Source organism: Saccostrea cucullata, unplaced genomic scaffold, assembly GCF_032062105.1.
Source record: "Saccostrea cucullata isolate Sc308-1 unplaced genomic scaffold, CSIRO_AGI_Scuc_v1 ctg13954, whole genome shotgun sequence".
Classification (NCBI taxonomy): domain Eukaryota; kingdom Metazoa; phylum Mollusca; class Bivalvia; order Ostreida; family Ostreidae; genus Saccostrea; species Saccostrea cuccullata.
In genome coordinates, this window is record NW_026920409.1 from 1 (window position 1) to 17051 (window position 17051).

General features: G+C 30.9%; 1 protein-coding gene across 1 annotated transcript; it reads right to left on the bottom strand.

The window, feature by feature from the left end:
* Positions 1-13342: 13342 nt before the first annotated feature.
* Positions 13343-15130, bottom strand: LOC134248608 (uncharacterized). The gene is made up of 2 exons (XM_062731023.1): positions 14710-15130; positions 13343-14190 (listed from the first exon to the last, which is right to left on the bottom strand). The coding sequence occupies exons 1-2, from the start codon at positions 15128-15130 to the stop codon at positions 13343-13345; spliced, it is 1269 nt and encodes a 422-aa protein (XP_062587007.1).
* Between the last annotated feature and the right edge of the window lie 1921 nt (positions 15131-17051).

The following is a 17051-nucleotide window of genomic DNA, read 5'->3' on the forward strand; positions in this document are numbered from 1 at the left end:
AGGACCTGACCCGATTCTACTGTGACACCATGGTGGAGATATTTGCCACCGGTATTCAGTGACAGCCATTTTAGAACTGTAAAATCACACCTTGTTCCAACAGGAAGACCTGCCGTTAAGTCAGATGGCTGTTTGGATTTCAATGGAGTGTGACTACGTCCTGCCCGAATGAACTGTGACAGTACATTTTTAGCCATGACATATCAATGAGTTCTGAAGATGAAAATGGGAAGGAACCAGTTGGTATGATTTCAGAGTTGGGCCTTATTTTTGTTCATGTGTTCACGTTTTGCACAGATGTCAAAATTTTGGAGAGGTGGGTTATATTTTCATAAAAACAAAAGAGAAAGAACTTCGTTCTTTTCCAGTCACATGTAAAAGACTGTTGAATATCCTGCCTGCTGAACCGCGACATTTTATTTTTAGAAATGACATATCAGTGTGTTTGGTTTTGATGAAACAGGAAGGCACCAATTTGTATTATATCAGGGTGGACTTTATTTTTCTTCACATGTGGGCCAAATTTTGAATATGTAGGGTAATTTATGTAAACCAGTGTAACTTGTATAATTTGAGCTCTTTTATGGAACAAATTAAATGCAGGGAAGATTCAATACTAAAGCTATTTATTTTAGAATTCTAACATACTTTAATAAAAAGTAGTTTTTATACAGTTTTTAAAATACTCAGTCCTTAAACAAGATTTAAGGACATTGGCAACGTTTCTGGATTTTGTATAGAATTTTTCAAGAACTTTTGAACAGGTTTAATGGTACCAAACATGTTCATTTCTGGTCCTTTTTACCCATCAAGCCAGCCTTTCTTTAAAGATTTTGACAAATCAATGTTTTTACAATTCTCAATGCATTTCCTATGTAAAATGTTGATAAAATGGTCCTATATTATTTTTAACCATAAGATTTTTCTAAAACCCATTTATTTCATAAAGTTTACACATAAAATACATTGTTGAATCTTCATTTCCTGTCACAAACATATACTTTGGCTCAAATTGCAATTATAGAAACAAAACACAGCAATACCAGCACTTTTCTTTGATTTTGAGTTACGTCCCTTAACGTCTAATTATTATTCCTTATGACCAAGAGACTGGTTGTTTGTTTCTATACTATAATTTACTTTATTTGAAAGGAATTGTCATTAAACATTTTTGCAAGAATTTATTATTAACTTTTAATGATGCCTCATTCACATAATCTATAGAATCGTTCTCATCTGGCCTACGTAGCTATCACCACTTTCAGAATAATTATGTCACTTCTTTGCACTTCCCACCATACATGTACTTATTCTAAATTACGACCTGTTGACTGTCTGGCCCTCAGCTCAATGTAAAAAAACCCATCTCTGCTATTCTTTTATTATTGTAGAGTTGAATATATCAGATAAAACACACACACGTGCTTTTGTTTACCTCTCAATCTGTAACACACGCTTTATTGGTTTTCACCGCCTAGAGAATTCCATACGGGAGATCACTCTCAATGACTATTTTTATAAATAAAAAACCCTGGGTATAAACCTTTTTTCTCCGGAAACCCTGCGTTGCCAATGACCTTAAGAGTATCATTAATTACACTTAGAAGTATATATAATTTTCTCTCTCTTTGGCAAATTTGACAGAACCTACCAGAAAAATAATCCTCAAAAATTTGACAACCAGAGAAATTACCTTCTGTGTTAAAGCTAAACATAATAGAATCTTGTTATTTTTTCTTAAATAGGAAATAATTTGTTGTATAGAAAAATAGATCCATTGATTAATTCAACAATTGAATTATAATAGATTTTTGTCATCAAATTATAATTTCTGCAATATTAATTTATTTGTGTTCAGTGTTATCAATTTCAATATTTTTTGAGAGAATTGAGGAGTTTTCTACATGAATTTTTTTCTTTTTATGATTTTTAAAGGGCATTATGATAATTTTGACAGAAACATGCTTCAGCTATGTAAAAAAAAAACTATATTGTATGTCATTTTAATTACATTTATAATTTTTGTTTTTCATGAATTTAGAAGAACCTCTATTTTTTCACTGTTTTGGCATTCTTTTATACTGAATTAAGATTATTCTTCTTTTGTTGTGCAAGTGTGGAATGTATTTGACTTTTATACAAGTTTTTCTAGTCAACTAATGGTACAGCTGAAACATGACTGAGATATTCCCGACTTCGTATTGAGCAATAATTAATCATTTAATCTACTTATGCTTGGTAAAGTTTAGGTACCTTCATGGAAATAAGTGTTAATATAATATCAGGGTAAACATATATGTGAAGCTATCATAAATTCTATGAAAAGGCATATCATTAAGTAACAGTATGGTAGGCAAATGGCTTAGAAAAACAGAAAGAGTTTGGATATCGATGTAAAAATTTTTGCAGCAAACAAGATCTTTTACTGCCAAATATATATATATATTTGAAAAAAATAATACTAGATTTTTTGTTTATTTCCACTTTTTTTTTTACTTTGCATAAAAAAATCTTAATTCGAATTGGTCAGATGTAATATCTGTGTGTGAACATTTTTAAGACAGTAAGTCTTCACAAACTGAAAGTAGAAACAGCAAACCTTCACATTCACCCCAAGAATGAAAATTGTAAGTTGGTACTCATTGTATATTTATGCTTCTTTACTCAAGAAGGTGGAAAAGAAATGCGTATAAAATGCAAAGTTTTTGTTTGATGAACTACACATTGTTGTTGACGTTGCACATTTTGTTCTTTTCAAAATTTGAACAAAAAGTTTATAATTTAATTCTTATATTTTCAAAAATAAATTCTTTTAAACATGTTGTTCATAAACTGTTGTTCTCAAGAGCGTTTTTTTAAAACATTGCATTAAGATTGGAGAGAGATAAATACAGCAGATACATTTAAGCTCACATGACTCATGGCCTTTGGCACAATTAAGGTTACATTCATCTAATAATATTTACTTTTCTAATGTTTTTGTTCGAGATAAAATTACAAATAGTTAATGTACTTTATTTCGCCACCATTGTACTGGTTCATCAATATTAATAGGCGCATTTAAAAAGATCACGTGCAGGGCTGGACAAATAGAGACAACAAGCGGGGATTATAGCACATGGATTGGCGGAATCAAGAGTATGCAAATATAAGGAATAAATGTCAGATTTTCCGAGTTCATGATGATGATCAATCGATTCACCATTGGCTTCCGTAATAATTTTATGCATAAACAGCGAAATTATCACGAAAGCCAATCGATCGATCGCATCATGAAATCGAGAAATAAGACAGTTATTCCTTAAATAAGAATTTAGAATTCAAATTATTTAACTCTTTACAACTTATTGAATTGTTTTGCAACATACACCGAATCCTCGCGTCATAGATATATAACGTTACCATTTCCCCGCAAGCACTTTACAACGTGGTACAAGTTTTTCTAAAGTTTAGCGTAAATAATACTATGACATAATATTTTAATTAGAAAATAACTTTTCTTATTTTATGAGATTTAAGCAAGTATAAAATATTTGGAACTTGGCAATAAATTGAAGATTAAATGAACTTCTTATAGTGCGTGAAAATGCGTGATTGCGGGGAAACGGTACCGGTAAATGCGTGATTTTGCGTTAGAAATAGGAAACGGTATATGCGTTAAAATACGTTACTGTGGGGAAGGTGGTAAATCAAGGTATGTCAAAATAAACTTGCTGCCCGTTTCACAAAACTATTTTTTGACTATACTGTATTAAGACCGATAATTATCTAACACTACTGGCTTTTAAAACCCCTGTCCGTATGAAAATCCACTGTCTTTCTCTGTATCCTACAGCATTTTCACAGTAATCTACGGTATATCTACAGTATGCTACGGTATGCTAGCTCTGTATATACAGTAAATCTCTGTATGCCACTGTATGTATCCCCAGCATGCCACAGTTACATACAGTAGGCCCCGATACGCCTACAGTATGCCACTGTATGGCTACTGTTTCCTACAGACAACTACGGTAAACCACAGTATATGCCCCCAGTACGCCCCTGTATATGTTCATTGAAGCAAAAAGAAGAAGTTTACACACTCCCAGAGCACTGTACGGTTACCTAAGGTGTGGGATTGTCAATTTAGTACACAGAGTTACTTACCTAAGAAATTTTTGAACATTGTTTTAAACACATGGTAGTATTTTTTTTTAAGTGTTAAGAGACTAATTGTGTTCTTTTATAACTCTGAAATAACTCAGAAATATTAATAAATTGTTGCTTCAAAGAATATTTATCTATCAATTTTTAAAATTAATTATTTAATTATTCTTTGGTTTGATTTATTACTTAATTTATTTATTTTGCAAACACCTATTTAATCCATAAAATACTTGGAGTGACTTTGAACTTAAAAAAAAAACACGACCGGGGTAATGCTGAATTTTGGAAAATTGTAGTTTTTAAAATTGATATAGTTTCCTTGAAAAAACAAATAAAATTAATTAAATGAAATTAATCGTTTTAAAAACAAATCAATCTATTTCTTGACAAATACAGAGCTGCATAGTAAACTCGGCACAAATAAAATAAGGTGAGGTGGTAAGTGAAAATTAAATAAAATAAATGATTTTAAAAATACAAAATTAATAAATGAACTAATCATTTATCTTATTTATTCATTTGTTTATCAATTTATCTACAAATACATAGATAAACAAAATAAATAAAAATTCAAGACAACAAAGTGATTAAATATACATCCCGCCCCCCAATTGATTTTTTTAGTTTTATTTTTAGGTGAAAATCATTTCTCCTAAAATATGCTACAAAGTATTTTTAAGCATATGAAAACAAATTCCAATAATTTTACGTTCATGATGGATATCAAAATAATCGTCAGATTATGCACAATATTAATTAGTCAATCGAATTTCATATTTTTACTTTTTGATTTTAAAAAATCGGTATTCAAAACCCTAACACGTTTATGGAAGAACTTCAAAGCCATTGATTGTTTACAAGGGACATGGGGTACACAGTAATGACACCTATTGTCTTTTTCACTGACCACTTTACCTTGTTTATTTTGTGACAGAGAGCGACCGTGTCAACTCTGCGGCTGTTTGAATAAACATTTTCTCTTTGTGAGAAAACCGTTTTTTTGTCAAACAAAAACAAAATAAAAGTATCCAAAAAGCTATTGGGGGATTAAGAATGTGCATTATGAGACGATTATTTTGATATCCAACACGGAAGTAAAATAATTAAAAGTAGTTTAAAAATGCTTTAAAAAGACTTTGAGAGACATTTTAGCGGAAACTTGTTTACATTAAATAAGCCAAATAAATCCAACTTTCGGGGTTATAATTAATTAATTTGCTTTTATCGTCAATTTAAAAAAATAAATAGATAAATATATTGTTCTTTTTACAATGATAAAATACGTGCTTAAAATCAGTTTTATTTATTTAATTTCTAACAATTTAAAAATCAACTATTGAATTTATTTTAGAATCTAAAATTTTCTGAAATGCAGCATTACTTTTGTTGTGAAAGTGTGTGTTTTTGTGTATTTTTTTTTTTCTAAAAGGTACAAAAAAGCCATTCCAAGTAATTTATGGATTAAATAGGTGTTAGAGAAATAAATAAATGGTAAATAAATGAAATAAATAATAAATTCATCACCATAACAATGTCAAATTTTTTAATTATATTTTTTAAAATTGACAATACAACTAAATAATTAATTATTTATATCCCTCTAAAAGAAAATTATTAGGGCTTTTTGTATAGATAGTTTTTTCCTAAACTATGTTACAAAGTATTTTTTTAGCATATAAAAGCGAATAGCAGTTATTTTACGTCCATGATGGATATCAAAATAATCGTCAGATGATGCACAATTTTAATTTGTCAATTGCAATTTCATATTTTTACTTTGTTTTGATTTTAAAAAATCGGTATTCAAAACCCTAACACGATTATGAAAGAACTTCAAAGCCATTGATTGTTTACAAGGGACATGGGGTACACAGTAATGACACCTATTGTCTTTTTCACTGACCACTATACCTTGTTTATTTTGTGACAGAGAGCGACCGTGTCCACTCTGCGGCTGTTTGAATAAACATTTTCTCTTTGTGAGAAAACCGTTTTTTTGTCAAACAAAAACAAAATAAAAGTATCCAAAAAGCTATTGGGGGATTAAGAATGTGCATTATGAGACGATTATTTTGATATCCAACACGGAAGTAAAATAATTAAAAGTAGTTTAAAAATGCTTCAAAAAGACTTTGAGAGACATTTTAGCGGAAACTTGTTTACATTAAATAAGCCAAATAAATCCAACTTTCGGGATTATAATTAATTAATTTGCTTGTATCGTCAATTTAAAAAATAGTTAAATATATTGTTTTTTTACAATGATTAAATACGTGCTGTAAATTTGTTTTATCTATTTATTCACTAACCATTTAAAATCAATCATTGAATTGATTTTAAAAACTATTTATTTTAAATAAGCAGCATTATTCTTGTTGTGAAGGTGTGTGTGTGTGTGTGTAATTTTTTTTCCAACAGGTACAAAAAGCCATTCCAAGTATTTTATGGATTAAATAGGTGTTAGAGAAATAAATAAGTGGTAAATAAATAAAATAAATAATTTATTCTAATTTTAAAATTGACTATACAAAATTGTTAGAAATTAAATAAATAAAACTAATTTTAAGCACGTATTTCATCATTGTAAAAAGAACAATATATTATCTATTTATTTTTTTAAATTGACGATAAAAGCAAATTAATTAATTATAATCCCGAAAGTTGGATTTATTTGGCTTATTTAATGTAAACAAGTTTCCGCTAAAATGTCTCTCAAAGTCTTTATGAAGCATTTTTAAACTACTATTAATTATTTTACTTCCGTGTTGGATATCAAAATAATCGTCTCATAATGCGCAATCTTAATCCGCCAATAGCTTTTTTGATACTTTTATTTTGTTTTTGTTTGACAAAAAACGGTTTTCTCACAAAGAGAAAATGTTTATTCAAACAGCCGCAGAGTGGACACGGTCGCTCTCTGTCACAAAATAAACAAGGTATAGTGGTCAGTGAAAAAGACAATAGGTGTCATTACTGTGTACCCCATGTCCCTTGTAAACAATCAATGGCTTTGAGGTTCTTTCATAATCGTGTTAGGGTTTTTAATACCGATTTTTTAAAATCAAAACAAAGTAAAAATATGAAATTGCAATTGACTAATTAATATTGTGCATAATCTGACGATTATTTTGATATCCATCATGAACGTAAAATTATTGGAATTTGTATTCATATGCTTAAAAAATACTTTGTAGCATATTTTAGGAGAAATGATTTTCACCTAAAAATAAAACTAAAAAAATCAATTGGGGGGCGGGGTGTATATTTAATTACTTTGTTGTCTTGTCAATTACAAAATAAATAAATTAATTTTTATTTATTTTGTTTATATATGTATTTGTAGATAAATTGATGAACAGATAAATAAATAAGATAAATAATTAGTTCATTCATTTAAATTTTGTATTTTTAAAGTCATTTATTTTATTTAATTTTCACTTACCACCTCACCTTATTTTATTTGTGCCGAGTTTACTATGCAGCTCTGTATTTGTCAAGAAATAGATTGATTTGTTTTTAAAACGATTAATTTCATTTAATTAATTTTATTTATTTTTTCAAGGAAACTATATCAATTTTAAAAACTACAATTTTCCAAAATTCAGCATTACCCCGGTCGTGTTTTTTTTAAAGTTCAAAGTCACTCCAAGTATTTTATGGATTAAATAGGTGTTTGCAAAATAAATAAATTAAGTAATAAATCAAACCAAAGAATAATTATATAATTAATTTTAAAAATTGATAGATAAATATTCTTTGAAGCAACAATTTATTAATATTTCATAGGTATTTCAGAGTTATAAAAGAACACAATTAGTCTCTTAACCCTTAAAAAAAATACTACCATGTGTTTAAAATAATGTTCAAAAATTTCTTAGGTAAGTAACTCTGTGTACTAAATTGACAATCCCACATCTTAGGTAACCGTACAGTGCTCTGGGAGTGTGTAAACTTCTTCTTTTTGCTTCAATGAACATATACAGGGGCGTACTGGGGCATATACTGTGGTTTACCGTAGTTGTCTGTAGGAAACAGTAGCCATACAGTGGCATACTGTAGGCGTATCGGGGCCTACTGTATGTAACTGTGGCATGCTGGGGATACATACAGTGGCATACAGAGATTTACTGTATATACAGAGCTAGCATACCGTAGCATACTGTAGATATACCGTAGATTACTGTGAAAATGCTGTAGGATACAGAGAAAGACAGTGGATTTTCATACGGACAGGGGTTTTAAAAGCCAGTAGTGTAAAGATAGCATCATAGCTGACTCCCAAAGCTGTCATATCTTATGATGATCTTAAGATCTACCATAATCTTAAACACCCAATTTTATGTTAACGCCCCCAAAATCTACCTGATTCAAGACAATAATATACCGCCTGTCAATCATTAAAAAAACAATAGCTTCTGATTTGATTGACAGGCCAGCTACCCGTGCTTCCTGATAGTCTGAGTTTGTGTCCTTTGAAAACGATTGCCTGGTCACGCGTCAAACACTTTCATGTAGCCGCTTTGTATATACGGGGGTTAAAAAAAGAATCTTGGTAAAATTGTATTTTAAAAACAATTGAGAGTAGATAATCAAAACACGACTTCATAAAATATTTGCTTTTAATCTCAACGGCTATATTGTATTTTAGGCGATATGTCGTCCAAGATATCTGCTCTGTAGAATTGAGACCGAAACGCTAATTGCCGATTAAAATTGAAATATAAATAAGAAAAGATATTTAGCACAAACGGCACGGATAAAAATTCATCAATTCCATGTTTTATCTACTTATATATGAATACAATCTAATATACCATGCTCGATTGTAAAGTTCTGAAATGTCAGAAACAGCTAGGAGTTTCGAGATTGTAACTTTTAGTTCGAATTTCCTAACATCTGTCAATACCCAATATTCGAAATTAAAAAGAGAATATATACAGCCAAAGATCAATTCCTAAAAGTATAAAAGAAATCTTGCAAACAATAAAACAAAATTTTTAAACACACGAACACCCGGAAATGGTGAATATTTTCGACACTATTGTTGATCAGAACGTAGGCAATATTCCTATCGCGGTAGGGTACAATGTATATGTTCACACGACGGATAGGCCTACCTATGAATGGAATATTTTATTTTTTTTTTAAATTTTGATATTTACACAAGTTTAATTAAAAAATTAAGATATATTTACTTTGTATTTTTACTCTGTGTTCTTTTCTTTAGTTTGTCATTTTTTTAAAATATAAAAATATTTCTTTATATAATTTTTTTCTTCATTAGATATCGCTGAAAGTATTTATAAACAAATATTTTCTTGAAATATTTCAAATATTTCAAGTAGTTTCACTCAAATAAAAACACGAAACACGGAATGTTGACCCTGATCACCAGACACAGACTTCCTGTGTACTGCTACGTGTATATAGATTTTTGACAACTTGGGTATTGGGGGTCTCCAGGTAAATAACACCACTGTTCCTTGGGCCACTCCCCCTCTTCAGGTAACCGTACGGTAAAAAAATTGGGTCTTTAAGACTTGATACATGTTTTAAGTCTAAAGTGAAACTTGCGACAGTATATTTTTTGACTAAAAACCGAAGGATATTTAAAGAAAACATTTTTTTTTGTGATAGAACAATCCTTTGAACTATATCTGTATATAACTTGAATTTAATTGTTTAATTTGAATTCAATACCCCACATGAACACAACGACATCTATGAACACATATTGCTTACTTATGCAATTTTGAAAATGGCTAACGAAATTCAAGATACATGTAGTTTATATCTTGAAAGTATAAGTAAATATTTCCATTTCTAATTTTTTGCCAGGGGCATACTACACTAAAAAAAACAGTGATTCCTTACATATATATTTTGTAGAAATAGAAAAGACGAAATATCTGCATTTTTTTTAGATGGAATAAGTCGATGAAAGTTAAAAAAAAACCCGAACTTCTGCGTAGCTACCCTGCATTTATATTTTACTTTATTTTGTTACATTGTGGTGATTTTCATGCCCCGGATCAAGAGATCCTAGGGAAATATTATACAATTATGGACTCTTTTGGTGTTGAATGTGGTTTGTTATTCACCAGAAAAATATTCATATTGACCGAGGCGAAGCCAATAACTATTGCGCTGTCAAGGGTAAATGTATACCACTTCAGTCTACGCCCCACTCCAGAATTGTGTAGATGTTGCCATTGGCGACAAAGTGTTTCACAAACTCTTTTTTATTTTTAATGAAAGTAAACATTCCATTCAGTCGTACAAAATTAGATAAAAATGAAATAGTTTAAATTCTTGAATTGTGATCTATCATTAATCCACTGGAATGTACATGTCTACTGTATAAAAATATGCTTTAACATTTGATGCTGTATGTACCTGTTATCTTCATGCTTTCTTAATAGAAATGACAAACTTTGAACACACGATTTGGTGTTTCAAAAGGATTCATTGTTAAAATCTTTCATTATTTGCAAAGGTTCACATAAACTAGTAGCTTTAAAGTACCGGTATCTATTGCAATTCGTCAATAACAACTATTTTCTGAACAAAAAAGACATTTAAGCAAATTTTATTTCATAATGTTTTGTGATAAAATGAATTCAAATAAATTAAGGGTTTATGACCCATCCCAACACATATACAAGGGACATTATAGTTCATCCAATAATTTTTTTCCGAGGGTGTATATACATGTTTCTGCAAAAGGAAATTTAAGAGACCCACTATCATTTCAATATTTCAAAAAATTAAAGAAAGACAACAAACATTAAAAAAAAACCCTGTGATATAGAAGAATAGAATTTGTCTTTTAGATTTCAAATTATCTTAAGATTTTTTATACTTACAACTTTTTCAAACCGTTTCTAAATTTCTAAAAACAGAAACCTTGACCCACATTAAGAAGCATAAAATGAAAATTGTTGCTTCGAATCGAAACAACTCCAAAAGGTAAGATAATTAAAGCATGTTTGTCTTTAAAAATGGGTAAGTGTAGGTAATTAAATAAAATTATTTTACATTTACCCTTTGAAACTATGTAATTTTGCAATATGACGAATCCTTGTAGAAGTTAGATTTGAGATTATTGATTTGAAAAATGCTTAATTTGATTAAAAGATAAAAGATAAAAGATCTTAAAACATGGAAAGTGGCCAAAGAGATGAAAAAAAAAAAATACTGCAATGTATTGTCATCTTTGCTGTGAGTATATCCAGGTCCTACCTTGTATTAATTGTAAATAATGTTTCACTTTTGTAAAACAGACAATAAATTAATTAAACAATTAATTTTCAAATGTATTTAGTTTTCTCTATACACAATATTACATTGAAACAACGTGACTTTAAATTGTGCAATAAAGTGACAGACATAATATAGTATTTACAAGGAATGGGTGGACTTAACTGGCCAGAAAAAAATGCCGAATCTTCTCGCTTCCATTATTACGACTTCGATTGACCTGTTAAATATTACAATTCATCACGTGATGTCCATCTGCGAGTGTACTCGTAGAAATAGTTACATTGTATTCTTCAACCTGACCTCGATGAAAATCACTATGTTTGCTTGCCGTTTTCAGAATTAAGCACATTAAATAATGTTTTAATTTTGTGTATCCTCTTATTAAAAAAATCATAATGACATCGCTGTAATATGCCAAACACGTATTCGAATTTCTAGAGAGAGAGATGGAGAGAGAGAAATGTCAACAATGACAACGATCGATAGCCCCGCCTCCTATTAATATTGATAGCGTGACCTAAAAACAACTCCGGGTACATGTTTAATTCCGGAAGACGACACGAATGTATCGTTAATTCAATTTTGATTCATGGCAACACGGCATTGCTTTTGTACATATGCTCTAGCTTAAATAATCATGTATACGTTGCTCTTCCTATTGCTTGTAATATATGTTGGATTCACTGTATTTTCAACTTGTTAGAGTAGTCGCAAAAAGATCCAAAATAGGGCGTTAAGTCCACACATTCTTTGTATGAACATTCTGAAAAGAAATGAGAAATGTATTTCTATTTTTATGTCAATTCGATATATCCCTGTGAGCTTGAAAAGAAAGATACCACAGAGTCTAACAAATCTCTTACTGGAAAAAGACGTTACTGGTTATCTAACAACAAGGCTTTATGATAAACGTGATGACTTAAACTTTTCAATCGACAACTTCCCTTACTTATGCAGCAGTAAACTTTTGTCACCTGCATACGGAGTATAGATTTCTTACAGAAGATCATGTTCTACGTATTAGCAATTCCTAAAACAAGGTAAATAATTGACAAGAATTTGATGAAGCAAGAATATTATCAGTCTCGTTCAAAGTCATCATGTTAGTCTACATGTATAGTCGATACAATGACATTGTCATCAAATGCTTACTGACGTTTTTATGCTGATTGTTAGGCCATTATTAACATGCTGATTTGTCCACGAATTTTCACGTTATTTCCCGATCATGACAAGGAGCACAGGGCGGGTGTGACAGGTCGAGAGGGGATGCTTTTACCATCATGGCACCTGATCACACTTCTTGTGATTTAGAAGTTTGTGTTTGCTCTTATTCTATTTTGTAATGTTTTATGGACTTATGAGCTCGAATACTGTTCGTTTTCTCGACATATTTCATTCAAATACTGTTATACTTCACTGTAATGACAAATAGTGAGTCATAAAATTGTATTTTTCGCAATTGCTGCAAACCTTAATTCACGAACCAAGAAACAAAAAAAAAAGAATTATGATTTTGTTCAAGCTCAAAAGTCCATTCAAACATTAAATTCAATCTACATGTTACCTAAGTCTGACGCGGTGCCTGGCATTTGGACATGCAGTTGAGAATGTCAATTATTATTACAATAATTTTGTTGATTGATTTTATATATCGTTTAACCTCCCTCTCGTTATTTTTTTATTCATATTGAGACGCCAACACTTGCCGGTGGAGAACTGCAAATTTTATTCTTATTCTATATTCGGCACTCAGGGCCATTAAGTGAGGGATCTTATTCGTGCTAGTACCTACTGCAACACCATCTATAATGGATCCAATAAACACAGCTCTGTGTCAATGTTTCAATCTCAGTTTAACATTATAAAATTTCAGTCACCTCGTCATTATATTTACATATTTTTAGGTAAACCGATACCTTGACTGATTTCAATGCAGGTATTCGATTTTCTTCATATGGTTTTTATAAGTTACATACCGACATTCTATATAACCAGTTAGAAACAGATTGTCATCTGTATCTGTACACAATCCATTCGGATGAAAATCTTTACAGTGTATGTAACGTAGGAATTGTCCATTCTCATTTATGATGTGAACACAGCAATTGGTTTCATCGCATGAAAGTATGTGACCCTGGCTGTCTGTAGTGATTCCTTTTGGATTGAATGGTTTACCTTTCGGAGCAAAAATATGTCCATTGTATCTGAATCTCATTTTACCGGCCTGATTAACCACCACTACTGCTTTAGCTCCACAGTCAGTCACACAGATATCCAGGTTCCTATCCTCGCATATGTATTTATCAGATCCAGTAGATGAGAATAGAGGATTACCTTCATCATCAAACTGTATGGATTGTATCTCTGTGGAGCCAGAGTATCGGGCTACCTTTGTTTGTTTGGATGGGTTCTTGTCATAACTTTCCATGATAATAAGCAGCTCACCAGAAAAAGTACTAAAGATACCCTGGGGTTTCCAGTTTTGTAATCTGATTAGCTCCTCTATATTTGTCTTTTCATTCTTCACAATGTTAACAGTTCTATCCTCATAATGAGTATAAATAAGATCTCCACTTGTTGACACTGTTATATCTGCTGGCTTGTTTCCGGAATTTGTTGTGATTGTCTTGAGTGGCACGATTCGACTAGGATATTGACTTGGTTGTCCTTCTTTGAGATGTTCTTCCACATTAAAGTCGTATAGTGCCATGGTGCTACTATCTCCACAAGTCCAGAACTTTTCATTTCTAAAACAGGCTACATTTTGAGGGAGGCCTGAAAATAAAATTCTTTTTACAGAAATTATTGGTTTCTCCAGTAGTTGTTTTACTGGTGGTCGGCATCTACTTTCTATTGTAGAAAAAGATTCAACTTTTGGCGATTTTTGTGCTGTTTTTATACTGTATGCATGTCCCTCTGATTTAAGAGAAATTGATGAAAGAGTACCAAACAGTTTACTAAGATAATCCCCTTGGATTGTCCCTGGATTAAATTTAGGTACAGATAAAACAAGCTTTTGCGGAAGTTTGTGATCTACCTTCGTTTTTACACTTAATGATTCTGAAATATCATAAGTGTCTGCAAAAATAACAAGTGAATCAATTTCCTCTCTAATGTCAGCAATTTTCTTGTTAATTTCATCGAGATGTTTCTGTAAAGTTTGTAACTGTGAGGTTTTCATCTCATGAGCTTTTGTTTTAAGCTTCGTGACAAGTTTGTCAATTTCCCTGTGCCAGTCCTCTCCATGTTTTGTTATGGCTGTTGAAAGATCTCCATATTCCTTTTCTAACTGACTCATTCTGTTTTGTTCAACAGCTGCAATGTCCAGATAGGTAGGATAAATTGTATCATTTAATTGATTCAGTTCTTTTTTGATCATTTCTTTTCTTTCACCCACAACCTGTAGGATTTTTGATAATTTGTGACCAAGATGTTGATCAGATGCCAGACAAGTGAGGCAGACAGGAATGTCACAATGTCTACAGTACATCTCACATCGCTCTTTTTCATGGGAGGCACATCTAGGGTAGAGAGGGCTCGTTTTTCTGGATTGAAATTTGACCACTTTGTGATCCATGGTTTCATCAGTTGATATGTGATCTCCTACACAGGCCCTACATAGGTTGACGAGGCACGTATCGCAGTGCATCTGCACTATAGTAGTCTCACACAGGTCACATCGCATTATATCTTGGGCACTGTTTCGAGGGTCCATGGCTAGTGTTTGTTTCTGAAAATATAAGTTTTAGTTAAATACTTCATATCTCTCTGATTGCCTGAGATCCTGAGATCCAACATTGTAAAAAAAGATCGGGAAATTCCAAATTAATGCAAATGTAGCCGTATTCCTCTGAGGTAAACACAGCATTCAGGTACATATAATCTGAATTAGGGGGTTGGTGTGGATGTGTGAGTACAAGGAGCCTCCCATAAAGTTTTCTCGAACATAACATTTTACTTTTAATGAAAGACATATACAAAATGTTTATTGAAATGCAAGTACTCCAATGTTTTACCTTCAAATTCAAATATTCTTATCACTGAATACATACACATCTTTGAAAAATTTACACATCAGGTGGCTAAATCATCATATTGACCTCAAAAGCAGCAATAATGGTCTTCACTACAGTAATCAATCATGACCTTACGTACAATTTCTGAGACTTAATTTAGTGACATCTTGCCCTCAAAACATAAACGCATTTTTGTTTATGGATTTCAGTCATGGAATTTCAATCCTCATAGTTTAATGTGTTCAAAGTAGAAATACTGCCTTTATTTTCACCGAATATACCAGTAATTCAAATTAACGTATTTCCATTAATTTAAGTTGTCGTATTTCGTAAGATGTAAAACATAAATGAACAGAGTTGTATGCTAAAATTAAAAAAAATTTAATCAAAATCACATATTTTGTAAAAAAAAAAAAAAAAAAAAAAAAAAAAAAATCACAGGAAATACCAAAACATTAGATAATGTATAAATGTAGACACCAGCTTGGTATTGATCTTACAGTTTATTTTTTAATGTCGCAATGTTGTGGGAAAAAAATACTCATTTTACTTAAAACCGTTATCATCAAAATGTTTTCGTAAATAAAACTAAATACATGTATATACTTTAGTATTTTAGTTAAGGCCAAAGAACAATATTTCATAGATAAATTTAAGCCTTAACTAAACAGATAAATATCGATCTTGATTGAATCAATTACTGTTAATATTGATTTTTTTTTCATATAAATTATTGATTATAATTGTGTAAACATGTTTCATTTACAGTAGTGTCAAGTCTATTTATTTTGGCGCTTTCTTCGAACATTTTTTGCGCCAACTTTTGACGTTGTCCTTTAGCTATGAACTCATAAAAACGACGTTATCATGTCATGTTGCTATTGTTATTTAAGGAATATTTACATTTGCAAATGTTTTCCTTTTTATTATATAGCTAATAAATAAAATCTAATAAAATATAACCAAAAATCTAGAGAATTTTAACGTTCAATTTCTTGACGTTTTATTGAACGTTAACTTTGTATTACGAATATGAGTATGCCCGAAACATTCCGAATACGAGCGTTCAATATCGAACGCCCCGTTGTAAACAAAAAAAGTCGTCTGGTCAAATTCTCAGAGCTAAATTAAAGAAAGGAAGTGGTATCTAGGTAAGATGTGTTTATTTTTCACACAAAAATGAAATTATCTATTAAAATATAGTACGTATTAGATCCATTAATACCTAAATAAGCAAATCATATCGCTCGGTAGGGACATCGGAACGATGTGATATTGAACGCTAACAGGACAGACGTTAATTTGAATACCGATACTAAAAAATCATTAATTTGAGGGTTTTTTTTAGTTGAAATAATTATTATAAATTATGTGTAAATGTTTTAGCTATATAATAAAGGAGTTATTGAACTTATATTGGTGAATATTGGCACTCGTTGGCTGTTCAAATGCACTCGCAAGCTCGTGCATTTGAACAGCCAACTCGTGCCAATATTCACCAATATAAGTTCAATAACCCTATAATATAACACTACCGAAAGCAATGCGTATCTATAATTAACTGTATAAATATAGGTAAGAGGTCATAGATGTGCGTAAGGATAAACGTTCGACGTAATT